The 27,716-nt window shown below is 44.2% G+C and overlaps 1 protein-coding gene across 8 annotated transcripts in view; it reads right to left on the bottom strand.

Moving 5' to 3' along the window:
- Positions 1-27,716, bottom strand: part of LOC111869652 (tensin-1) — a 354,704-nt gene that overhangs the window by 136,774 nt on the left and 190,214 nt on the right. For all 8 annotated transcript variants that reach the window (XM_023861317.1, XM_023861321.1, XM_023861323.1 and 5 more), the window contains 5 exons: positions 16,670-16,879; positions 12,520-12,692; positions 5,774-5,923; positions 4,257-4,431; positions 196-511 (listed from right to left, as the gene is read on the bottom strand). In XM_023861317.1, coding sequence (XP_023717085.1) covers positions 196-511; positions 4,257-4,431; positions 5,774-5,923; positions 12,520-12,692; positions 16,670-16,879 — 1,024 coding nt within the window. The remainder of the gene's footprint in view (positions 1-195; positions 512-4,256; positions 4,432-5,773; positions 5,924-12,519; positions 12,693-16,669; positions 16,880-27,716) is intronic.

Here is a 27,716-nt window from a genome sequence, read left to right as displayed (position 1 = left end):
TGTTGACAGGTTCACGGCGACCGGTCCATCAAAACAGCCAGCACAGCTTACTACCTAAGTGATATTTAATCGAATTATGCCCTGAATACATGTCTGCAGAGTTCTACCTAGAATCATGAGTCAAAAGAGTGTTTATAAAAGTCTTCCATACGCGGTCATACGGTACTTATATTGATTCCTCATGTTCGTACTAACCACTGCAGGCAAAGTCCAGCTCCTGTCTGGTGAAACTGAGGGTATAGTCCGTCACTGCGCATGTGTGGAACTGACAGGCAAAGATGAGTTCTCTCTGCGGGCGCTCTGTGGCTGCTGCAGCCCCTGGGGAATGAGTGCTGGGTGAACCAACAGGTACGGGATTATAATGCCTGTGATAGCATTTCAGTAGTATGTCACCCCTCAGCTGTAGTCCTCTTCTTTGCCTCTCCCCTGCTACGTTCACTGTGAACTGCCGGGTTCCACCACAAACGCTGTACACGCCTGACGTATACACGGGAATCAGACCCTCATATACCTGCAACATACACTGCGTTATCAATGCGACTGTCAAGTTGGGTCACAGCTGTAAGGCTGTCACTTGTCTTTTTTACAGCCTCGTCACGGATTCGTTACTTTAAACATGATATTTTTCCTATGACGAAATCATTACGTAACATCCAAGACTGCTAAATCAGCAACTGAAGCTCTGGGGTACTGGTTCTCGTAGTTCTCGTTAGGGCTACATCTCATACGAGAAATGGCACCACGTGATCAATTCTAGCCTTATTACCACTGGAACTAGAAGGTTTCGTCTTACGTTTGTTATTTCTGGCACAAATTCAGTCTTCGGTATGCATTTTAACGTGGAACGCTGTGTCAAATTTCAGTGTGGAATTTAATTTGTGTATCTCAATTTTTTAATTGTTTAAATTGATATAATATTTTTAATTTATATGACATTCAGTCTCATACATCCCCACGTCATACAAGTGTACTAGAAGATGGCACTGCTGACACTTCAACCGCCGTCGCCTATCTTTCATCTCAGCATATACTTTAAACAACTCATAAGCAACCACCACATAACGAACTGCAACAAACTCTTTCACCGATCGGTCTCCAATACTGAAAACAAATCGTGCACACATCTCCTGGTATGCTGCTTCCAGAACCGGATTTATCTTCCATTTTAGCACGCGACAAAATTCAAACATACAGAGTGAAAGAAATTCGCGTAAAAACTCTCCAACAGTGAGAGTCCCTATTTAAAAAAAGGGGCGAAAATAATGGATAACGTATGCCCTGTGACATGAAATATTCAATATATACTTCACAGTCAAATGGCGCAAGCTATCAATGATCAAAATCTTGAGCGTCTACAACGTAGTTACAATTGGTGTTCGCTGGGCCTCTGTCAATTTCAAAGCAATCTCCCAAACACGCAGTAACAAGCTGGCATCGGCCGTTATCACAGGTGCTTGAACTCCTGCCGCGAGATCTTCAACAGTCTCGGGGGGGAAAAGAAAAAAAAATCACCGTTGATAGATCCAGCGACAGAGGTGACCATGCAAGAGGCCTTCGGTGTCCAATTCGCTTTCCGTGTATATCGCGTTGAACCACTGCCACACCTACTCCATAGTGCTCTGAAGCTCCGTGACGCTCAGCCGCAGTGTTATGTATCCATTCTCACAACTGTATCCGCAGAGGGAAATCGTCTGAAAGCAGAAGTGCGATATCGCCTAACTTGTTATCAGGCGCAACTCCTGGCCATGCAGTACTTCGTGGGCCCTCGGCTGGGGCAGTCCAGATTCTCGTGCGATATCGCCTGACTTGTTATCAGACGCAACTGATCGCCATGCAGTACTCCGAGGGCCCCTCGGCTGAGACAGTCCAGATTCTCGTGCGATATCGCCTAACTTCCACATGGCCTTCGTTCCAGAGTTGCAATATTCTTTGGCTGGTCCGTACAGTCCGCGGGCCACCCGCATCCATGTGTGCCTTACGTGTTAACACTTCCTGCCTCACTACGAAGCTCCTCGAGCGTCGAAACGCAGTAGCGTCTGGTTCACGCTGACCAGGCCACGCAGCGCATCTTCTCGTGCAGCAGCAACTCAACCGTTACGTATCGACACCTTAAGAACATGTCACAGTATTCGACGTGTCTGTATTCCATGATCATTCGATCACAACTGGTCTTTTCTGGACACTGTGAGCCTTGAGTATACCTAACAACGCGTTATGCATCGTCGTAACATATTGCAATACTGAGAAGTATGTTCCCAATTTGATGGTGGCATGTATTATTTTTTTCTTTATTTTTAATGTAGTGAGACTTGTTGCTGCGGCCGTTAGGTGATGGGGACTGTGGAAGAACCGGTGGAATGAAAACTGGCAGGGGAAACCGAAGTACTCTGAGAAAACCTGCTCCAGAGTCACTCTCTCAGACACAAATCCCACATGACCATAGCCGGGCTCGAGATTATGCATCTCAGAACGTAGGCCTACTTTATACAAAATTTTTTACATGTGTTCGAAAAAAAAATAGTAGCAGCACTGTGGAGAGCTTGTACACGAAGTTCGCCTGACCTACAGGGCACAAGAACTTGGGTCGTGTACACAGAGTTTAAAGGGACAGTCGCCATGAGATTAAGCTGTAAGACACTACGAGCGCTGCACTCGGAGGGGGGTTCCTTGTGAACAGCCTGAACGAACCAATATGATCATAAATGGAAATGCTGTTTCTAATCACAGTTGTCTGGCCGCCCGAGCAGGTAAATTTAATAATCATCCAATTAGAAAACAAGGACATGCTGAAGTTAACATTAACAATCGAGACGAGGCCAATTCCTGTTACCTGTTTACTTATGTCTCTGAGGTGATATCATATACGTTACGTAACTTGCAAACAGAACTTGATTATGATATCATGAGATATCATGAAATGCGTAGGAAGGATCAGTCAAGTGACACTGAACTATACACAAATAGCATATGAGAGGCGTTCGTTTGCTGTGCAAATAATTTTCCACACGGAATTCATGGATTCATAAACTCTTTCCTCTTCTTTTGTTTCGGCTGTGCTTATAACTATTGCACTCTACATTTAATTTTTTTTTTTTGTATTTTCACCTAATTTTATTACAAAATGATTACGGGACGATAGAACTAACTCCAGACTCGTTGGCCTCCGCCAGACCCCAGAAGTAAGGGCTCTTTTCAGTATGTAGTAAAGAACTGGTTCGAAGTGATCCTTTGGGCTTTATTTCACTAGAAGGAACGAGTTATATAGTTAAGTAGGGTGAAACAAAGGTTGTGCTTCCATGCAAGGATGACAAAAATCGTGTACACATAAGGCCTTCTGGGTTATGACACCATGTTAGGCTGATGGGTGGTTACCAGCCTGCCGAAAGAACATTCTGACACAATCAGCAGTTATTATTTGAAGATGGAGGCAGGATTTTCTTCCGAAATGTTGGTGCTCACCCATCAGGGCCGCGCCATAGCTCAAGCGGTTAGCCGCTCCACAATCACCCTCACCTATCATCTGGGGCTGATACAATTGGCCAGAAGTGGCCGCAGTACAAGGGACTTAGTCCCNACCTCGCTTTAAGCAAAAATATTGGTAAAAATAACACGACACATGATGTTTGCTGTAAAAGCAACACACATTGAAAGTACAGACTACTTTCATACGTATTTTCCTTTCAAAATCTGAATATAATCATATTATATTACAAGTGAATTTACATGCTTTTCACGTATAATTTCCTTATAGGCCTATGAGATCGACCAAAAATCGTCCCGCGATCGACATGCCTGCACTACATAAAACTTACCGCCGTGAAAACACCAGTTTCTGGTCACCAAACCAGGTCTGTAAATGTGTGTTTCGGGCTCGGGATAATTTCCGTCAAAGAGTCACTTTAAAGTTCATCTTCCTCCTAGTCGATCATGAAGTTGCCGATCTGGCGTTAGTGTTTATCCAGTTCTCTGTTACTACCCTTACCGATTGGATCTCTGTCCATTTCTCTTACACAATATCTTAATTTCTACTACGTCAGAATAAACTTTAGTCTACTTTGCGTCTCATGACATTCGTCTCTGCTGCCTTTAACGTCAGTCTGTATTAGTCTTTACTGCAACGTCCAGATTTCACAAATGCATACATTTTTAAAATACCATGATGTGAAAATCCGTTATATCAATATCCATAAAGCAAAGAGTTGGTAAATATATAAACAGGTCAGTTACCGACATCACAACTTCAACCACACACGTACCTTGAGGAAGGCCCGACATCCTCCTGCAGCGTCGATAGCTCCTCCTGCACCTCCTCCTCGTCCCTCTGCGGGTTCGAAGGCCGGAGCCCCTAGCACGGTGACATGCGTCAGGTACAATGGAGCAGAGTTTATTCGGATGCTGCCAGAGAGTAGCCCCGAGAAGTATTCGACGTACCTGGGGATCATCACGTGATCAGTCTTCACAGCAACTGTACTGGGCCCACTGAAGCCAGTCCCCCTCCACAACCCCTTTCGGCTGTTACGCTTCACCCTCCAGTGCACCTCCCTACATGACCCGAAACTTTTTGTGGTTCATTTCGTGGCGCTGTCGATATTTCGGACTTCGAATGGTAGGACTGATGAGTGGAAATGATTTGAAAGAAAACGGTGGTAACATAATCGAGGTACTATCCTAGCATATGGATGAGGAGAACCATGAACACCCTCGGTTATGATAGCTGAGATTTTAATCGAAACCTCTTCAGTTTAAAACGTTACCGCTATACAAACCTTCTGATCTTCCAGTCATGTTTTCATCCTGTTCTAATTATTACTGAGCCACGTGATAAGCTTCGTTATCTACAGGCGTTTCGGGCTCATAGAAGCCACACCTCCGTCATTCTAACTATCCATGGGATTTCAGTTCGTGGCCGCAGTGTCGCGTTAAAAAAAGGTAAAGCTATTCACGTAACAGGCCGTGGATGTCCATACGGCTGTGAGACGTCGAGGCTCCCACATTTTCTAGACAATCGGCTCACAGATAGCGGCGAGGTTGTCAGCCTTACACGCCAGCCGGCCGCCCTTTACCCCCAGCAAAATTCCTGGTATTCATTTCTGTTAGAGGATGAATCGACCCCAGGGCCATAGTGCGGCTGAAAGGATTAGGTCAACTGAAAAATCCAATGGCCTCATCGGTAATCGATTCCGCGACCTTCTGGCTTGTAGCATAATGCCTCAACCAACTACACTACAGCATAACCCCGGCCTCGGTATAAGAGAAGGTTCAAATAAACGGTCGTGGTGGCTGGATCGGGGGACGTGGAAGAAAAATCCACATTCAAAACGTCGGAAATAAATTTGAGTGGGTGGTCAAATTCATCCTTTACGCTGGCGATTTAAGAAACTTTCAAAATCCAAATTTTTAACTGTTGCTAAACAGCTCCGATTTTATTCTGTAACTGTTTTAATTTTAAGCTTTTTCGAAATCACGTTTTGAGTGACGTCTCAGTGCTTTCGTACTGTTTATATTTTTAATCGCATCATCATTTCTACAGATCCCTGAAATTTTAATGGGGAAGGAAAGACAATCACTAATATTACATCCTATAATGTAGCCTTACATTCTGTACTCACATTCGGATATGAATTTCAGACTGAACTGCAGGATCTGCGGTCAATTCCCCTACACAGTTTGCCCCTCTACCCTTGCTGACCGTCTGTGTACGTGGCGTTTAGCATGCGCTAATGTACCGTACTGGAGAACCTAGCAGATCGCCTACAATATTTCTGTGACTCACCTCTTGTGTGAGGGCTGCTCCAGATCTCCCACTTTATCTTCCAGATACTGGCTCATGGCGAACCTGTCCAGAGCCTGATCAGCACTTCCACATATACTGGTGTAGTGCATATATGCAGCGATCACAACCCCAATGCGGTCTTTGCTCCCTCTGGAACACATAAAACACTGTCATGTTCATGAACAACATCGTAGTTTACGGTACGCTGTTTACAGGGCACCTTCACAATTTCAGTGATCCCTCTGTTGCAAATACAATGTCGCCACGTTCATGAACAATATAGTTTACGGCACGCTGTGTACAGGACACATTCACAATTTCAGTAATCCCTGTGTTGCAGATACAACGTCGCTACGGCCGTGGGGATCCGCTGCGCTGACCACGCCACACCCTCTAACAGCAAAAGTTGGCACTAACTTCGGCAACAAGCGGCGGTCGTTGGGTCGGTATAGTTCGCTTGCGGACTCAAGCCACGGAGTCTAGTTTTTTTTAGTTTTTATATATAAAAAATTATATTTACAATAATATACTGTCACACTTCACCATAAACATTAATTCAAAATGAAGCGATATATAAATATTATCAGACTAAAACATAAATTTATTGCAACATACCGAATGCAGAATTCTGGAAAGAAAACACAACCCGTCCGATCGACCCAACTACGTCATTACATAACATACAATGCATGACATTTGAGTTTATCACAGCGGTGATTATTTGGAATGTTGTCTTCTAGGTTATGACACCGTACAGTCTCGTCGCTGGCTACCAACATTCCGAAGGAACCTGCTGCCTGCTTCGTTGGGCGGAAATTTCAACTCGGTCCTTCAGCATACGAAGCAGAGTGCTACCCAATCGGCCGCGACCTTCGGTGATGTTTGTCATGTTGCACTCTGATGAGGTTCGTGACGCTCAACTTCTTCAGTAGTATGTTCCGATCGGAACCCAGTTACGGCTATCAACAATTTTACAGACACATCTCGCGATGAAGACGTAGGTAATTTTTACGTCTAATATGGGGTTTGTTTGTACAGAACGGCATCCTGCGTAACGGATCTCTGAACTGGGTATTGTGGGTAATATTAAACACGCTCGCAACCATCGGCTCTCTTTCCGTTCATGAAGTCGCGAGTAGGGTGTTACGCGGTACGCACTTCTTCGGCAAGAGGCAACTAGAGTTAAGAACCGGGAGCACTGTAATTACGTCACGGCCTGCAGATGGCAGGAAACACGTGGTCAGTATGTATTTTGGTCAAACCCATTTCCACATTCCCTTCCGGTTTGTTTCTATTTCTGCAGCGACTGAAAAGTGCCTGACATGAAAAAATAACCCCACAGGAAGGGGGGCCAGGGTATGGCCCACAGCAGAAGTCTTGAAATCCTGTCACAGAGAGGACAGCAAATGAGGAAACATACACCCTCACACATTAACACGTCTTTTATACATTTGAATATAAAGTGCTTCAAATGAACGTACAATGGCAAGGTCATGTCCATCTCTCCTGTCGCATGTTTCGTTTTCAAAAATACATAACAGATACTGATTAAATTTGGTGTCGCTGGGCCTACACCGGATGTTGTGAGGCAAATCTAATTTCTATGGATACCGGGAAATTTTAAACCCTACTTCACATGAAACTAATATCTAACCTAATTTTTTTCAGAACCGCTTATAGTACAAGAATTAGTAAAAGGATCGGTACTAAAGTCCACCAGGGCTTTGGCTTTCCCATGGACTTACAGCTCCAGTCTTTCTTAACCCTCCACACTAGATGGGGGTGAATATATAAATAATCAGTAGATCTATAAATAACATACAACACGTCTCATACATAATTTATTACTATTTTTCGGCAAGTCCTAAGAGAACAGAAATGCCAGTAAAAATGATTTTTGAAACTATGCAGTTTGTTACTTAAAACGTTCTACGTCACCGTACAGCGCTACTGGTGGCGGCGGCGGTGGTGGGGAATGTAAAAATCTACGCAAAGGTCACAAGTTTATCCACAACAAAATCCAATTGGAACGTCGGAATCTTTCTTCTGGTCAGTATGTATGATTACCAGTCTGAGCAGAGGGCGGTAGGGGATGAAACACAGCCAGCTGTCTCTGTAGGGCGCACGGAACGGGCCTGCTATCCCACAGAGCTAGTCGCCAAACTGAAATCGTTACTCGACTATCCGCGGGGAACATCGAGATATACAATCGCCTCAGGTCACAATCTGACAAATTTCGCTCTAAACCTGAAGACCAGGACATCTAAACACTCCAAAGAGAAGATGATATCGGACCATACCTTTAAGGAATACTATCTCGCCCATTACGTAACATATGTTTATTACCGTATTCACAAGAGCTCATTGTTGGGCCTTGTCGTCGTCAGGTTGTATCCAGTCCAATGCTTTCCGTCCTCCAATAACAGTTTATTATATATACACAAAATATAGAATACTCCAATTTGTCCGTGGGAACACAACAAAATCACAAAAACTAACAACTGACTCGATGATGTAAAGCATCACTTGAAGAATTTTAATCTTGTTTTATACTATAACTTTTGTTTTATATAGTCTAATTTACTGTACTTTTACGCCAAGTATTTTAATATAATTAATATTATTGTATCCAATTTTAGTAGTACTGCAGCTCAGTGGTGTATATATGTTGACCATGTATTTATCTGATGATGGCTTTTGGTCGCCGAAACATGTAGCAGAGATAAACTAGGCACTAACCTTAATATAGTTGTGTTGTGACGGTTTTAATAAAGAAATTATATATTATAACACAACAGAATGCATGAAATGAAAAACAATACAGGCTGTTTTCTGCGTGGTCAGTGCAGAAACTATATAACGACAGTTACAGACAGAACAAATGTCAGTATTTGAGAGTAACTGGGAGTGTGTGAGAGTGCTTAAGTGACAGTGAAAGATTTCTCGATGGAAGATAGTCACGGAAAGTTCGTCGTGAGAAGATTAACATGGAGTGATGATGAATTATGTAAATCAGCAAGAGCGTCAAAGATAATTGTAGTTACGACTTGTAGNATATTTTTTCTTCTACCCTGAAGATGGAGGCGATACGTTCCTCCGAAACGTCGGTTAACACCACATATACACGGTGCAAAATCCCAGAAGACTGCTTTCTTCGACTTGTAGGTTGTTAATAAAACCAAACAATCCGAACGGCGCCTCAATCGCCCAAACACGTTACAATACTTAAGTGGGAACAGAGGACTTAAGTTATTCTACTATCTCTTACTTTATACACGACGTTCCAGTTTAAACAGTATAAATTACAGAACACAAACTTTACTGCAAAATCGCTAATTCCAACATTCTGTAAAGCCGTTTAAATAATATACTGATTCATTTATAACAAACATTACATTCCTGGGCCAATATTTTTAGATTAAATGACCAGTGTTCGATGCCAATAAAAAACCGCATCTTGAGGTCTGCCACTAAGATTAGTAGTGTTCCTAAAAAACACGTACGTTCACGATCATTTCATCCAGCCTGAAATATACTCTGATGTATATCGAGTAAGGTTAAATGGATGCGTCAGCTAACGAAGGCCACGAACTCTGAAGCTGGTTATTTGGGAACAAAAATGTTCGAAATGTTAAGACGCTGATTTTCCCTATTAAAAACAGAACCAAAACATAAAAACTGTTTTAGAACCAGTCACTAGAATCAGTACAATTTTTTTAGTTAACTAATATCTAACTAGCTAACCAACCAACCAATTCCAAGAGACAGAGTCCTTCTTGAGAAGAGAATATTCGCTCAGATGGTCAATAACTTATCTGTTTTTATGGAAACCGAAGGTTCATTACCGCATTCATAACAGTCCACGAATGGGCCCCGTCCTGAGTCATTTAAATCCAATTCACACCCTCACTGCTTATCTCACGTACGTTGTACAGTGGGTTAAATTGTGTATTTGTCCACGTAATTAATACGCCTCATGCAAAATACTGTCGTTATACAAATGTGTCGCAACGGAAATGCCATTTGTAGGTGAGAGGAAGACTAGAAGAAACCCCCAAAAAAGAAAACCATAATTAAACGTATTAGGGTAACCTATTAACTCGAAGTTCTTAATAAACTTACGTATGTAACTGAACTCAGTCATACCATTTAATGTTTCCTAACTGGATAACATGACACTACACATTTCGGGGGTTGTCTTTGAAAGGCGGCTTCCACGAGCAATGTGAAAAAAAAAAATCGCCATTAACCCGTAAGGTAATACGTAAACATTGTCGAGAGACGTGAAGTTGACCATGAGGGTAATCATTCCGCCATGAAGAAGTAAGATTCCTCCCCACATGCAGGATGACATGGCCGCAGAGCCGTTCTTGTCGTGGTGACAAAGAGAAGCAACCCTGATTGAAACGAGAATCGAACCCAGGTTGTACATCTTACAAGCAGCCACTTTTCTGAGGCATCCTGACTCATAATTCTCCGCCAAGAATTGGAAACATCGCATTAGGTACCAGCCGTTTGCGCGACCTCTTTAGAACCAGGTGCCTTCCAGATGCAAGGCATACGGTCTTTCCCCGTTGCCCTACAGGGGGTTAGCGAACCTATTCCACGTCCCTATACATATGACTCAGCGGTGTGGTACCCATTAGCCAAGTTCCGCCGGAATCAGCAATGCACTACAAACATCAGGTACCTTCGGGGTATTTAATATTGTGGCGTATAGACACGTTGCTAGGAAAAGACATCGAAACAAACAGCGAGACAACAGCCGTTCTCATGCAACGGCACGGTAAACACGCCTCCACAACAGAGTCACTGTTGGAAACGGTGTTATGCAACCAGTTATTTGGCAACTTCAACAGTTGGACTAGAACAATGGAAACTGGGATGTTTTCTATGTGGTCTGTGCCGAGAAATTATCTTGAAGAGACATGGGGCGACCTAGTGAATTGAAAGTCAGCCTGTGAACAGAAGACTCGGAGGTTTGGTGTGAAATGGTCGCCAGCCTGGCAGTTGTCAGTTGTCGGTTGAGAGTTGAGTTCTGCACGGGAGGCTGTAAAGACAGAACCTGAGAGCATGAAGCTGAAGAATATCCACTGTTAGAAGCCGTTGTCAGGGAATGGCTGGTGAAGAGACAGCAGGCTGGAAAAAAGCTTAGTTCGTGTTGTGGTGATATGTAAAGTGTGCAGATTAGTGATGGGGTTGTAATTACTTGAAGTTCAGAGTGGTGTGTATAAGTGGTGAATAAATCCATTCACCGATCAATACCTGTCTAGTCACATACCTTAAATCGTGACAATATGTTACTTCGATGTCCCCTACTTGGGTATGTTAACATTTAGACAGGCAGGGATTCTGAACGAGCCCTACGACAGAATTACAGCACTCCTTGTTAACCTCTCTCGTAAAAGTGTTTACTGTATGTTTCCTTAATTTGATTTACTCAGCTCCGTCCTCACTCCGTGTATGGCGAGTGGAGTTTGTGGCTGCTCTATGAGATGACGGTATCTTAATTAGTAAGGTTAAATGGATGCGTCAGCTAACGAAGGCCATTATCGGTAATAACGCCATCTCTTTCTCCTCGACCCAACTACGCCGGGGTAAATATAACAGACTGCATTTCGCTTAGGTGACGGATTTTAACTATCCTCAATCTACAGTCACAGTCAGTATACGCATTCTGCCTGAAACTGTGAAGATTAAGAAAACTAAGGTTTTACCTTCTGTTTTGCATGAGTGAGAATCTTACTCCCTATTATTGAGGGAATGACAGAGTAGGCTGGTGCAGCGGCAATATTTCTGACTTCTATTAGCGGGTAATTAACCTGAATCTCTGATAGGACATGACTATCCTGAATACGGGTTTTCGTGGATTCCCTCAGCTCCTTCCAAGCAGCTGGGAAGAGTATACTTTAGGTCACGGCCGCTTCTTTCAAAATCCCTTACAATTCGTTATTCACCGATCATACCATCATTTGATAGTCTGAATCATTCATTTCCGACCTTCTGACATGATGCCCCCCCCCCATCACCGGCTACACACCAGAATATTTCAACTGAATTTTATATCACAAACTGAGCTTCTGTGAAGACCTCGCGCTCTTCCCGGAGAGCATGACCTCCAGTTTGGGAACCACTGGCCCAGATACTGACAGAGTCGCAAATTATGCCACAAAAATGAAGGGAAAAATTCAGGTTGCGGCTGTCTTAGAAGAGGGTACTGAGGTGAATATTTAGACCAGAAAACAAGTAAGAGGACAGCGGAGGGGTGACCTTCATAATTGTCATTCTGCATCATATAAAGCAGACCGAATTACTCAGACTGTGATCGGCGAGGAATCTTACAAGCATGAAGAGTGTGAAGTGTGAAAGGAACAGAGAATTTTAGTCGTCAAACAAGATCAACCTACGCTTTGGTGGAAAGATAATATTAAGATAGATATTAAATAAACTGTGAGGGTGTGGGCTGAGTTCGTTTCAGTGTACAATGCTGCAACGTGCTGGGCGGATGGACTGAAATCAGGGGAACATATGTTGACGGAAAAATGCATTATCTACCCTTGATTTCAAACTATTTCAGGATAGGAAACACTGACGAGCTCTTGTGGATACGGTAATGTAATTTGTTGACAAACTGAGTAACTATGAGTTTTTCAAGAAGGGACGTAATTCATGGAAAGTTAACGTGAAAATTCGCTAGACGTACAGAATATTTCAACCTATAGCACTCTCGATTCGGGAGTCCTCACCTTGCATGTATAACAGCAATGCGACGAGAGTCCTCACTCAACCAGGATTCGATGTCCTTACAGACGCTACACAGCCGTTCAAGTGGGGGCGCCAGGTCTGCAGGCCAACCCAACTCTCTGACTCGCTCATGATGGCTCCGAGTCACCCGTCGGGGCTCGGACAAGTTGAACACCTACACATGCAGAAGAACACTGGATCATAACGGGAAACTTATTTTCCCAAATCCACACAATATCACAGAGAATGAGTAGAACACATGAAATTTATCCGGGTGCCGGGATAGCTCAGAAAGTATAGCGACGAGTTCCGGGCAGGACGGCCGGGCTTCCATTTCCGGCATGGGATTATTTCCCTGGACGTACAGCGCCTGAGGGAAGAAGCAGACCACTCACCTCCCAAGTATAGTGAAGTTACTCCCCCATACGTCTTCATGGTGTCGAGCTTAATTAGGTAAGCACAAGAGCAACTTTACCCTTACCTTTTTTACCTTTCCATTTCGATGTTTTTTAAATGGGGTGAGACTGAGTCCAATTGGTACGTCTGCCACAAACTGGCCTATGTACCAGGTCCGAATGATAGTTGATGAATGTGGAGCAGTCGTTGGAATGAGAATTGGCAAGGGAAACCTAAGTACTCGAAGAATACCTGCCCCAGTGCCACTTTGTGCTGACATGGGGTCGAACACGGACCGCCGAGGTGGGAAGCCGACGATTAAGCGCCTGAGCTATGGCATGGTCGTTCATTTTGAGTTAAGGGCCTTCTTTTATCTCTATATTTGTATTACTTAAAATACACTAGGCCCTGGGGTTTACTCAGCCTCTAACAGAAATGAGTACCAGGAATTAATTAAATAATTTTCCTGCGGAGTAAAGCGCGGCCGGTGGGTAAGGCTGACACCCTTACCGCCATCTTTGAGCCCATTGTCTAGATAATGTGGGAGCCTCAACGTCTCACAACCCTATGGGCCTTCACGGCCTGTTACAGGGAGAGCTTTACTTTTTTACTTTTTTTTACACAAACACTGAAGACGGAACTGCGAAAGACGATAGCGAAGGTTTCATTTGACAACTTATTTACACCTCAAGAGAAAAGCGGCTGTAATACATCTAGGCTGGACATCATTTTAACGTGTAAAGAATTAAAATGGAAACAAGACATAAAAGTGAAGAAAGCAGTCTTCTGGGATTTGGCACCGTGTATATGTGGTGTTAACCGACGTTTCGGAGGAACGTATCGCCTCCATCTTCAGGGTAGAAGAAAAAATATAAGAAATCTGCAAAGCGAAGAGACCGTGAGAACCGGTAAAAGCAGACTGCTTCGCTTTGCAGATTTCTTATATTTTTTCTTCTACCCTGAAGATGGAGGCGATACGTTCCTCCGAAACGTCGGTTAACACCACATATACACGGTGCCAAATCCCAGAAGACTGCTTTCTTCATAGTCACCGCCGTGAAAGCCTCAAATCTTACAAGACATAAAAGTCTTATTAAATTTAACTTGACACAATCAGCACAGGTTCTGTGAGTACCTTTCACAAATATAAAGGCCAAAAGTCCATAGCGTAATATTTTTGCATGTTCCGTGCCCAGCATCGAACTTACAACCTCGGCTGGAAGTGCACTTAATATATGCCGGAACTTCCTGCCAGCGGCATGGACATACCGCGTACTTGAAGTAACCATGTACGGTTAGTAGCGCACTGACCGCAATACGCGGGCGCTAGAGAAGTTGCCTATATACTACGGCGCGAATTCATGCCGTTCTTTATCGGCTGCTGTAACTAATTCAGACCATGCCGACTTATGTAAAATCGTTTAGTAACTTTCTATAAAACCAAATTAAACACTAGATGGTGCATATGAAGCTGATAATATTTTTAAATTATTGTAACCTCGTACTAAAACGTCTGTGAACAAACAAACATTTGAGATTTTCACGCGGTGAGTGTTCAGGCTGGTCTCTGACATTAAGGGAGGAACATAGACTGAGGGTATTTGAGAACAGGATGTTCAGGAGAATATTTGGACCGAAGAGAGATGAAATGACAGGAGGTTGGAGAAAACTGCATAATGAGGAGCTTCATAACTTGTACTCTTCTCCAAGTCTAATTAGAATGATCAAGTCAAAGAGGATGAGGTGGGCAGGGCATGTAGCACGAATGGGGGAGAGGAGGAATGCGTATAGGATATTGGTGGGAAAGCCAGAAGGAAAGAGACCACAGGAAAGACCAAGGCGTAGGTGGGTGGACAATATTAGAATGGATCTTAGAGAGATATGATGGGATGGTATGGATTGGATAGATCTGGCTCAGGATAGGGACCAGTGAATGGCTTTTGTGAACACGGTAATGAACCTTCGGGTTCGATAAAATGCTGGGAAATTGAGTAGCTGCAGAATTGGCGGCTCCTCCAGAAGGGCTCAGTTCCATGAGTAAGTAAGTAAGAGTGTTCAGGCTACAGAGTGTCACGACACATAGAAGCTGCGTGAGCGTTCTACAAGAATTTGCTTGCTGCTTTCAGTTGCCAGTGGCTGGTTTCTGTAAACATGGTACTGAACCAGTGGTTTCCACATTATGCAGGGAATTTTTTGAGCTAATATAAGTGACTCAGGATAGGCTCTACTTTATTAATATCGATGAAATTAAATCAATCAGAAACTACAAATGTGGAATAGACCCAGGGTATGGGGTTAATGTCACGTTCTCTGAGAATCTGAAATACTGCTCTGCGTTAACCCTACACAGCATGGTATCACGGGCCATCTTTTCTTACAGGATAAGGAACTTAGGCTAGGTGGGTGTGTAACTTACAATGCAAGAGTAAACAGGCAACGTAAATTCGTTCCTGTACTTAAGAAATTAAGCACTACACCATGAAGACTTATGGGGGAGTGGAATTGTAGCTCCACCATTCTTGACCTTGGCACTAGATGGAGGTAAATGATGAGTTTCACAGCCTGGCCGTTTTACCCCATAGGAAAGAGCCCCTGTACCCATTTGATAGGAGACAGGGTGGGCTCCAGAGCTGGTCTAGACACTGTGGAATAGAAAAAAATGCTTTGACTCTGCGGGTAATCAAACCAGTTAAGTCCAGTGTGGCAGAATCTATAGGCGTGACGTCATGCGAATATTCCCTTTAACCATTCTCCGTAGTCTGAAAAAAAAAAGGTCGGCTTATAACGATGTTTCGCAGGCTGACCCTACATCCGTCTTCAGGAATGATGCTGTGAAAAGTGCGTTACATAAATCTAGTCCATAAGCTAAGTCGGTATACTGGCTAGGTTACAGGAGCGACGATCGAAGAACGAGAGTTCGATTCCCGGCAGCGATTAAATTTTTCTCTTCACTCTGAGCCCACTCACCCTCCTATAAAATCAGTATTGAAGTAGCATTCCTGCTTCGTCAGCGGGAGCTCCCGGGTCAAAATATCGGCTCCAAAACGGCAGGTTATTTGAACTTTCTCTTGGTTTTCCTCAAATCCTTCAGGGTAATTCCTGGAGTAAACCATAAATAAGGGCCATGACTGTGAAGAAAGCAGTCTTCTTGGATGTGGCGACGTGTAGGTAGTGTTAACCGATATTTCGGAGGAATGTATCGCCTCCATCTTCATGGTAGAAGACAAGAAGAAATCCGCGAGCGAACCAGCGTGAGCAGGTGCAACAGACTGAGTCCAGTCGGGTTTACTCAACTTCTTTTTGTCTTCTACCCTGAAAATGGAGGCGATACGTTCCTCAGAAACGTCGGTTAACACAATATCTACACGGCGCAACATCCTAGAAGACTATTTTCTTCATAGTCACCGCCGTGAAAACTTCCAATCTTACAAGGCCCATGACCTTTTTCTTTCTTCTTTCCCCCCCCCCCGCGCCAATTTATTTCTTATTCAAACATTCGATGATATGCATACACGGTTTCAGCGATAGTCAAAGTAAATAAAATATTCTCGGCCACTTCCCCACTCACACAAACTCGCCGGGCAAGAAACCCCAGTTAAATAAACTAAGGAACCAGACAGACTGTGTCATCTCAGACCCAGACACAATCTCCAAAAACTGTAAACTTATCTAAACAATGGACAATGCCTAGACTCCTGTATCAGTGACGGGCATTTATAACCCCCTTACGTTTACATTAAGGCAACAGAGACTTACCATGTAGTTGTTACCGTGCTTGGTGTGCAACATGTGGGCCGCCTTCTGCTGCCCCTGTCGGTACGCCACGGGACTCACATCTCCTGGTACCCACAGCGCGATTATCCGTTCCGTCACATAACTCAGATCCATTGCCTCACCCCGGTAACGAGGTGACCTGCCCGCCACGCCACCACTCGTCACCCGGGGCTGTGACGTCAGCGTCGCCGGCTGCAAACATAAAATATGATTAACACACGTCTCAGTAGGACGGCGGCGATATGTTGCTCCGAAACGTCGGAGTCTCACAGAACTAGACAGCATTACTATTTAGAAAACCAGCTTTTCTCAGTCACCGCAATGAGAAACTCAAATCCGAAAGACAATGTAATCCGTTACTAGTATGAATCCATAAATCAATAGACTGAAAATACTCAATTCTTCTTCAACTATTCGTCACACGTCAATCAATTCCTTGTTATGTGTCACTCAGAGATCGTAAAGGTGGAAAGCATGACGAGAAAATTACACTTTATGGCGTATTTGATTACTCTCTCAGATCACTTGAAATTTTAATTATTAGTGTTTCTAGTTTAAAAATAAAAAAACAATAATTATCTACACTCGCATCATTTAGTCGTGACCGCTCGACTGCGCATAAAGGCACGTCCACATTACTCGTGTTCGTGCGTTAAGGTGGGAATACACGAGCGCGCCGCGGCTGTAACGCGGCATTACAAGTGATGCGCGGAGTGATTTGGTGCACCTCGAACAAGCGACGCGCACGCAACGAACCATCTGAACGGGGCGCGCAAGCCGCGAGCACCTCAGTTCCATTCTGTCTTCGCCGTCCACACGACCATGGAAGACGAGGAAGCTTTGCTTGCCTGCAGTGGTGCTGCGGTAGTTATAGCACAGTACAGGGAATGATTTGCATGCCTCTATGAGCCCCAAAATATCTTCTTCTGACCACTCCATGTTTGAGGCGTGCGCGCTTCACGAGACAAATGGCAACCGAACCCGACCACACTGCGGCAACAAATCCCTTTGTGTTCGTCAGAAAAACCGACAGGAACCGGATCGCTGCGCGGCATTTGAGGCGTGCGCTGCGCGTGTTCAAAGTCACGTACACACGAGCGAATAAGTCGCGCATCCCGTTCGATCTATGTTGCATTACAGCAGCGGCGCGCTCATGTATTCCCATCTTTAGAAGCTTAGTGCTGCCGGAAAAGTCAGGATCTGGAGCTGATATCTGTTGTGAAGAAATGCGAAGGCTCTGTATGCAAACCAGTTTGGGCGTCCACTTTGTTAGCTCCAGATCCTGATTTTCCGGCAGCAGTAAGCTTCTGACGCACGAGCACGAGTAATGTGGACGGGCCTTAAACGTGTTTCAAGAGGAATCGTAAAGCGGCAGTGTCTTTAAGGACCAGCCAAACAACTTCACTCCCTCAGAAGCTATTGCTCTACGAACCCACATGCCCCTTCACACCTCAATTTCTGGCACGGAATTAGACAAAATTCAGCGCGCATTCAGGTCACACCAAAGTATCGGTGTAGAATAGTAGACAGATACAGTTTTATGTCTTCTAGGGCATAAAGATCATTCTCTGCATCATAAATGAGTCTCAGATTCAATTCTAACTGCTTACAGCCGTTGTAACTAAGTGTCTCTACAGTACTTTGAACGCAATGGTCACGACGTATGAGACGTGTATGCACTGAAACCAGGAGACCGTGAACTTGTCTCTGCGTTTCTCTGTGCAAACAGAGTGCTTCTGTCGTCCTGAGCTCCCTTCTCAGAAACCCAGCCGAGTAGTGAATGGTGTTTAGAAAATTCTAAGATTAGAAGAGGTCAAGGCTCGAATCGCGTTGCAGAGCCAAGAAAAATACGAAGAATAAAAACGGCATTTCAAAGAAATAACTGAAACTCGTTTAATTTTAAAATACTGATCCAAGGGATGACGTAGTGCGAAAATAATCTGAAGTCAATCTTTAAACCTCACGTGAAGAACCAGGGCTTTAGGAACGGGAAGTTAGTATCACAAACGTGGCTGTATTGTCTCTACAATTAGCGTGGAGGAAAAGTAACCACATGACATCAATAATCTACCTAAGAAGGTACAGACTACGTTTCACATGACAAAAACGAAATGCCTGACTAACATTGTCGGGGCAGTATATAAATTCAGTATGCAGACATACGTTGAAGATGATTACAGTGGCGCGCGGTCCCAAGGCTCGCTCGAACGCTGGGATGTCTCTGTATGCGTTTATGTTGATCTGTGTGTAGGTAGCGGCCTTGTGACGGGCTGATCACCCGTCGAAGGAGCCCTATCGACTGTGTACAGGATTAAGAAACTGAAAAAGCCGCGAACGTCCACCGAAGGACTGTAGAGCCATAGATAGGCATACATGGATTTCTAATGAAAGGATTTTGCTTCTTGTGACAATTTAAAAGTTCGTTCATGCACTACAGCAGGGATTTTTTTTTATTGCTAGTGGGGTGGGACTAAGTCCCTTGTACTTCGGCCACTTCTGGCCTATTGTACCTGCCCCAGATGATAGGTGAGGGCGATTGTGGAGCAATTGGTGGAATGAAGATTCGCAGGGGAAACCGAAGCACCCGGAGAAACCCTGCCCCAGCGCCACTTTGTCCACCACAAATCCCACTTGACCAGACCCGGGATCGAACCCGGGCCGCCGCGGTGGGAAGCCAGCGACTAACCCCTTGAGCTATGGCGCGGCCTACAGCAGGGATACTCAAAACTCCGTAATACCGTGAATTCCTCAAAACAATATTTAAGTGACGCATACCATCACTGCCGTCAGTAAAAAATGCAGTTATACAGTATTTTTGGTCTTCATAGGCTAATCAAATTTCGAAGTTAACTTCATACACTGACGTGTCTCATTAATTTGCTGTTGATCACGATGTCGACTCAAACATCGGATGGCATCCTCCAAATCCTTTGGCTTTGTTTGTTCGAACCAAACTGCCACAACTTCACAATGAAGATCCATTTATTATTATTATTATTATTATTATTATTATTATTATTATTGTTGTTATTATTATTATTATTATTATTATTATTATTATTATTATTGCCTTGTAACAGGATACGGGATAGCTCAGTCGGTACAGAGACGGGGTGCGGGCTGGACGGTCGGCTTTCGATTTCCGGCATAGATAAGAAATTTTTCTCTTCTCCTTAGCGTCAAGACCAGTTCTGGGGCTCAGAGAGCCTCCTATCCGTGAACTCGTCCTCTAGGGGTAAAACGGCCGGGGCGTGAAGACGACCACTCACCTTTATTTAGTGCCAAGGACAAGAATTGTGGAGCGATACCTCCACTGCCCCATACGTCTCCATGGCGTGGCGCTTAATTACGCACAGGGATAGCTTTACCCCTATCCTTTATTGCCTTGTAATACTTATATATGCCCAACACAGTGACCGCCTTCGCCCGCTCGAACACTGGGACCATGGGTTTGAATCTTACTCGAGGAACGGATGTTTGTCTACGTTGATTCTGTGTTTCTGTTGTCCTGTATAGGTAGCGGCCGTGCGACGGGCTGATCACCCGTCCAAGGAGTCCTACCGACTGTCTAAGATTAAGAAACTGAAGTGAAACGAAGGGTTCCATGGATGCCCTATGCATCAAGTGGGAGCAGCAGGAATATGAATGAATGAATGAATGAATGAATGAATGAATATGGAAACGTTTCCTGTCTATAACACGGCAATAACTTCTTCCTGGGATTTTAATCGGTATTTAAAAAACTGATTTGAAATTACGAGTATGTGCCTAGACAGGAATTCCTTTCTCTTACAATAAAGATTTATTTCGTCAATAACATTATGGGGGGGGGGCGTATTTTCAACTAGCTTCTGTAAAGAAACAGCAGCAGTTGAAGAAATGTACAAGGCCCATAAGTCTCTCTCATGAAATTCTTTATTTTTACAGAAGACCAGTACGTTGGAATAACCACCGGCAAGCAGTAGTTGACAGTCGGGAAATTAAACATGGCAGACATCTAAAGTACACGACTGAGATACTTGGCAGTGTTTAATTGTGAGATAGAAGTGGAGGGGAGAAGAGCGACACATAAGCAACAGAATTCCGTCCAACTACAGCCCGACTTCAATTAGTTCGACCTCTACTGGACCATAATTATCGTGTGCATGCACTGTTCGGTATGTGGATTACGGACTGAGGCTTGCTCTTAACGAAGCCGGCCAAGCTTACTAGACATACACACTGATCTCTGCTTCCTGGCTGTGTGTAAAACTACGCAGTCAGCTTGAAAACGACTATGAACTGATCTACAACCTCTGACATTTCCGAAAGAAATACAGTATTCCTAACACGTCATCTTTATATAAGATTTAGAACAATCGCATAGATTTTGGATATGAGTCAAATTCATGAAGTCTGTCTAATCTATATTATTATTATTATTATTATTATTATTGGAGGGGGTCGGTTTCCCCATGCACCGCGACCAGTGGTCTATTGTACGTCCCAGTGATATTCTACCAATCTCTATACCCTACCGGTATTGGTGCGTGCCATCAGTCCCGACTCAGCCAGCGAGTTCGGCCTCTACTGGCTCAGTGGTATCTAGATGCTTCCCCCCTCCACCAGAGGCGTTAGAGACTATTATTGGGCGGGAAATGTCCTTACAAATTTGGCTCAGAGGTCTCCTTGAGACATGAGGTTCCTTTACGTGCCGTAAAGCTACGACACGGGACCCACGGCTTAAAGTCCCTCCCGGAGGGCTTGTTCCCTGAATTTTTCCGCCCTTAAAAATTCCACGACCTCCGCCGGGTTTGAACCCGCGTACCTTGAGTCATGAGGTGGGAACGTTACCCCTAGACTACGGCGGCCGCTTTCTAATCTATAAATCTTACAACATAATTAGCTTGCCCCTTGAAGTGTTAAATTAATCTGACTAATATTTAAGCATTCAGCTCGTACCTAACGAACACGTCCGTGCAGCGATAACATTCTGTACTTGTTTGCATTCTGGAGAAACTAGGTTCGAATTTCGGCTAAGTGCTTCGTGATGTTCCACAGTCCCTAAAGCTAAATTCCGGAATAGTAAATAAGATCTAAAGGTTTGTGACGGTGGTACATTAGTACAAATATTATGTTTCTGGACATTATCCATCGTCTTGCCTTTATCTTAAAACACTGTCCTGTTTATTTTTCAAAATACAACGTTTCGGAGACTGGATTTTGTCTCCGTCTTCAGATAAAACCTACTCAGTTGGGCTCAGTCGATAGACCCAGTCCCTATCTCCGGAGACAGGGACCTGAAGACGGGAGACAGAATCGTCTCCGAAACGTTATGTTTTGAAATATAAACAGGACTGTGTTTCAGATATAAATAGGACGGTGGATAATGTCCCGAAATATAGTACGTACCGGCATAGTACCTCAATTAGGTCAACGATCGCTTTCTTCCAAATCCATTTATGTCATGACCTTCGAGTGCCCAGTCAGTGACACTGAATGTTTAATAGTATAGTGCGTTTTCTTTTTGGGACGTGGGGATTCCGACGTAAATGTGGGTCCCTCTTCCTACCAATTCGGACAGACCCATTAAGTCTAAATTCGTTGCGAATGAAGGCTATACGCAATCGTCACCACACACACATTATTAAGAATGCTACCATCTTCACGGTCCTGACACCACTACAAGTAATGCCACGATGACAGCCTACCTAATGCGTCCTCCAGTCCTGCAAGAGGCACCTCTATATACCCATTATTAAAACTAAGAAGTTCTGGGAAGAAATGATCTCTTACTTTCCTTTAAGATGAGACAGACCGCATGCAAAACACCGTCTCCAACAATTCTTCGCTGCCGTGAGAACGTCTTTAACGAGTTGTTACCTAGTAATGAGAGGGGGATTCACAGACTCTCTTTTGATATGACACAGAGAGCACAGAAAATGACGCGTCCAACAATTCTTTTATTGTTGCGTGTATTCGTTGCCGCGGGAACGTGTTTACCGAGCCGTTAACTAGCAATGAAAGGGGAGATACTGTACAGTTTACCGAGACATCGCCTAGCAACGATAGAAGGGATACACAAGTAGACACACAGACTGATGGGAGGGACTTATGAAGTAGACCGCTGAGATACGTAATGTCCCACGCTTCATAACACTGGTTCAGCCAATCAGAAGTGATGGGAGGGGGTAATTCACCAGCACTTTAAAAGTTGATGTGGGGGGGGGATTCACATACACACAGACAGCATGGTGATCTCCATAAGCCTAGTCTTTATTTTTTCAATATAAGGAAAGGAGACTTCATTCGCTTAATGGAGGGGGGGAGTCCAGCTGGGTCCACTCGGTACGTCGGCCACTGATTGGCCTATTGTACCTGCCCCATGAGATTATGATGATGGGGAATTTGGTGGAATGAAGATTGGCAGGATAAATCGAAATACTGAGAGAAGAACAGCCCCAGCGACACTTTGACCACAAATCCCACTTGACTAGACCCGGGATCGAACCCGGGCCGCCGCGGTGGGAAGCCAGCGACTAACCGCTTGAGCTACGGCGGGGCCCAGGGAGACTAACAAAATAGACATTTGCTTTATCTCGGAGCCAAAATCAAATACAGAATAAAAAAATCCTGTCTAACTGAACAGCAGTGAGGACTCTACCTAGAAACACACGTGCACGGTAGTTGCTTTGAAAAGAAAAGAAAACAGTGATTCCCCTCATTAGGTATTCCCCCCCACCCACCCGCCTGTCGCTTCACAAGGAGAAATGAATTAATCTCCTAGTTTGCATCATTACATCAGAGCTCAAAAGCTGGCAGGACGCAGTGATGATCTCACACGTTATATGCAGTCTGAGGCCATAAATAACCTAAGGCAGGACGACCTTTAAACCTCATTTTTCTCTTCAAATTGCAATTCTTTATAGTACGGATTATTTTCCGTAGGAAACAAATGTGGAGAAGTGTTCCCCCCTTACTCCGAGTAAGCCTCAACATACTTGCTTATTTTCCAGGTGCGTTCTCTGAAATTTTTATAATTTATATCTCGTTGTCCTTGATGTTCTAATATTGAAAAGAAACTTGTTATCACAGATATACGTGGTAGGGTCATTAAGTTCGTGGAATGTGGTTTTATCGCATCATATTACAAGGTATTCACATACACTTACGCAGATCCACATCGGCCCTCAAAGTAGTTACCGTTGGCCGCTATGCAAGTCTGCCAACGCTGATATAGCTGCCGAAAACATTGCTGAAACATATTGGCAGGAAATTCCCGTACGACGCTTTCGGCCATTCCATGAACTTATTACCCTACACACACACACATACACTGTGTAGCTAGTCACACTGCACATGTCACGCTGCATAATTATACAATATTTTTCTTTATATTTATTCAAATATATGCATTATACAAAATATTTCAAATAGAAAATATGAATCATAATGGGGGTCTATATTTTATGATATTATCCTATGTTTCGTAGAATGACTCAGTGACGAAGAGTCGGTTTATGCACAATTTAAAACAATATATACTGGACTAACACAGACGAACATCAGTTCGCAAAGATATTTGTTATTTTTAAGCCCTAATGCAGTACTTAGCCGGTCACGATAGTCGAGCGGTCTAAGGCATGTACTGTCTTCGCTCGCTTGGAAACCAGGATCGTGGGTTCGAATCCCACTCAGGGCACGAATGTTTAGTTTGTGTACAAGTAGAGGCCTTGCGACGAGCTGATCACCCGCCCAAGGAGTCCTACCGTTTGTGTAAGATCTAGAAAAACCGAAGTGAACGGAGAAGTTCATGGAGGTAGGCCTAGGCCCACTGGGGCTGTAGTGCCTGGAGAAAAAATGTAGCACTTAATCGCAATCCGTCGAGTAATTTCGAAGCTTAAATACGAGTATGCAGAGTAAATGAAGGGTAGAGAGATACGCCATCATTAGTCCTTCATTGTATTAACTCTTCTCTTCCTTACATTTATATCGTCTTTCTTTCGCAGTGTTCGATATGGGGACTATATATACAAACCCTACAGTATACCTAACCGCAATCTTCTTTTATTAGTGCACTTTCCTTCTACAATGTTTGGTGACATTTTCCATTTCGGTGCGGTCACAATGAGAACTTTATAAAACGCTCCAATCACCTTCGCCGTCTCTCTCTCTCTCTCTCCACATATAACTTCAGAATGGCTAAAAAAATCTTCACGAAATTCGATAAATATTCCAGTTTTGTTTAAAATCGGTTAACAAAAATGGATACTTCGCATGAAGACTTAACACAAGATTGCGCGTATATATCGGACATCATTCTCTATATAAATGTCGAAAAAAAAAGTATTTCGAGCCAAAGCTGCAGAGGAAAGTGAAGCATACAGTTTATGCGCAAACCAATTTTCCCGTAAACATTTCGGTTTCCGACATAACTGTACAAATGACAGCGAACGCGCCAGGCATGTGTACACTTCCTTCCTTGTTTCATTTGTTTCTTCCGTCTCCTCCTTTCTGTTCCGAGTGTGGGAATGCGTATTTATGCCACGAAGTCACCGTGTGCAGTATTTCCCGTTCCCTGACGTGCGGGAGCTTCTTCTCCCTAGGAACGGGGGCAGGAAATGCTAATATGCGACGAGAGTGGTCATTTCCTTACTTGCTGTGCATCATCCTACAGTAGATGACAGATATAGCTTTACTTCCGCGAAGAAACAAACTTATCGCACTCAAACTAACGTCACTGTACACGTATGACAGTTTCCGAAATGCAATGGTGTAGGACGCTGTCTGACACAGCCATGTTTCAAGAATGAAGTCGCCGGCCAAATTCCACGGTAAACAAACTGCTTTCTGAGTGAAGTATGGATGAGGGGTGGAGCGGCAGTTTCATCCACAAGAATTTATCTCGCTTCGTACCAACGTTAAAGTCTCTCAAACACAAAACACAAACTCCGTGGCCTGTAGTCAGCAAGCGAACTATATCGACCGAGCGGCCGCCGCTTGTCGGCGAAGTTAGTGCCAACTTTAGCGGATAGAGGGTGTCGCGTGGTCAGCGCAACAAATCCCCACGGCCGTTAATTTCGGTTTTTTAGACCGGAGCCGTTATTTCCTTGAAATTGCTCCTCAAGTATCAACACGAGGCTGAGAGGACCCCGTTCCAGACCCACTACTTCTCAGAAAACAATCTGGTAGCGCCGGGAATCGAAACCGGACCTCTGGATCTGTAGTCAGGAACTCTGACTATTAGACCACAGAGGCGGTCAAAAGCATCATTACTCTTCTTGAACACCAAAACTTATTTGACACCGATGCGGAAGTTGAACTTTATCTTCAACATTTTGACCTAGTAGGTTATCAGTAAAGTAAAAAGAAAGTATAGCTATCCCTGTAACAGTCCGTGAAGGCCCATAGGGTTGTGAGACGTTGAGGGTCCCACATTAACCAGACAATCGGCTCGAAGATGGCCGTAAGGTTGTCAGCCTTACGCGCTGGCCGCCCTTTACACCCCAGGAAAATTATTTAATTAATTCCTGGTACTAATTTCTGTTAGAGGCTGAGTCGACCCTAGGGCCATATTGCGGCTGGAAGGATTAGGTCAACTGAAAAAAATCCAATGACCCAGGACCTTCCGGCTTGTAGCATACCCCGCAACCAATTACGCTACCGCATGTCCCCCCCCCCCAGTAGGTTAACACAGAGTTAAACCATCTTTGTGGAAGGTAACAATTGGTAAGCGTGGCTGGGGAACTACTATCCTGGACAAATGCTTTCCGTGGTTTTCCTTCTTCCCTGTAGCAAGATAGTAATGAATTGCTTCTTCTTCACTCCTCCCATTCGTATCCTTATTCAAAGGAGCATAAAATCGATACATCGTTATGACTGGACTAAATCTAATTTGGAGATCTACGTAGAATGGGCCAACTCAGTCCGTACACCGACTGTCGGTAGTGGAAGGGATTTATCCATTCGCCACCGCATCCAGACCAGGCCTGGAGCCCATCCATCTTATCATCTAGTGGGTATCTTTCATCCCAATGATAAAGCGGTCGGACCGTGAAGCTGACCACACACTTCCACCTATCGCCAAAGTTAAGCATACCTGGATTTATAACTGCACTCTCTCACGCGTTTTCATTGTGTTGTGTTTGATGCAGCATGAGAAGTGCCTCCACAGAGCTTGGAGGAGAACTGCTACATATCTTCATCGATCGCCCACGAGAAATAAGCGCTTACTGAAAGGTCTCCGATGTTCGAAACTAAACAAATTCTGTAACCTAGTACAGAAAGGCCGAAGTCAGAACGGAACTTGGTGTCGATGTTGGGTGATCCGTCCGGGCTTTTCTACCGTTCTGACAACACAGAATATAAGGACCCCGACGAGATTCGAATCTGAAGTCAACCTACAGGCTGACACTTATCTGTCCTCATCCTCACCTGGAGCAGAATAATAAGAACACAATCGTACGTGGAGACACGACCCAATTGAAAAAGACACAAGAACTTCACGACGGAACCTGTAGGGCGGTAAAGACTAGCCACGGAAAGATGTTCCATTGATGACGGAGTAGGCGGGGATGTCTTCCCCTTCCCCTTCCCTCCTGCTGTTGTGTTCCCCTCCAGCCATCGGCCAAAATACCGGGCCAGCACAGAGCTTTTCAAGCGGTCAACGCTACGAATATCGAGTGAACGGAATGGCTAAGACGACTCGAGTGATATAGAGAAGTTATGCTGTGTGGGGAAGTGGAACAGCTTGAGAAGGAGAAGCGATACATGGGACTCCTTTCCGTGGCCTCTATATATATAAAGTGGGAAGTTATTACGAAAATTGCGGAGGCTAAGATTTTTCATGGGAATGTTGCTGGTAAGTCGGCAGTAACATCGATATGGAAATGAATCTTTAGAACATAACTTATTTCAATCATCCGTAACTTATTGCTTATAATAACTACAGTATGGGCGATTGCAGTGACCGCGTAGTTTAAGGCATGAAATGTCATCACCCGCTCAAACATTGGGATCGTGGGTTCGAAACGCACTCGAAGCACGGATT

Source organism: Cryptotermes secundus, unplaced genomic scaffold (genome assembly GCF_002891405.2).
Source record: "Cryptotermes secundus unplaced genomic scaffold, Csec_1.0 scaffold986, whole genome shotgun sequence".
Taxonomy (NCBI): Eukaryota; Metazoa; Arthropoda; class Insecta; order Blattodea; family Kalotermitidae; genus Cryptotermes; species Cryptotermes secundus.
Note: the sequence above shows the minus strand (reverse complement) of the source record. Positions and strands in the feature narration are given on the sequence as shown.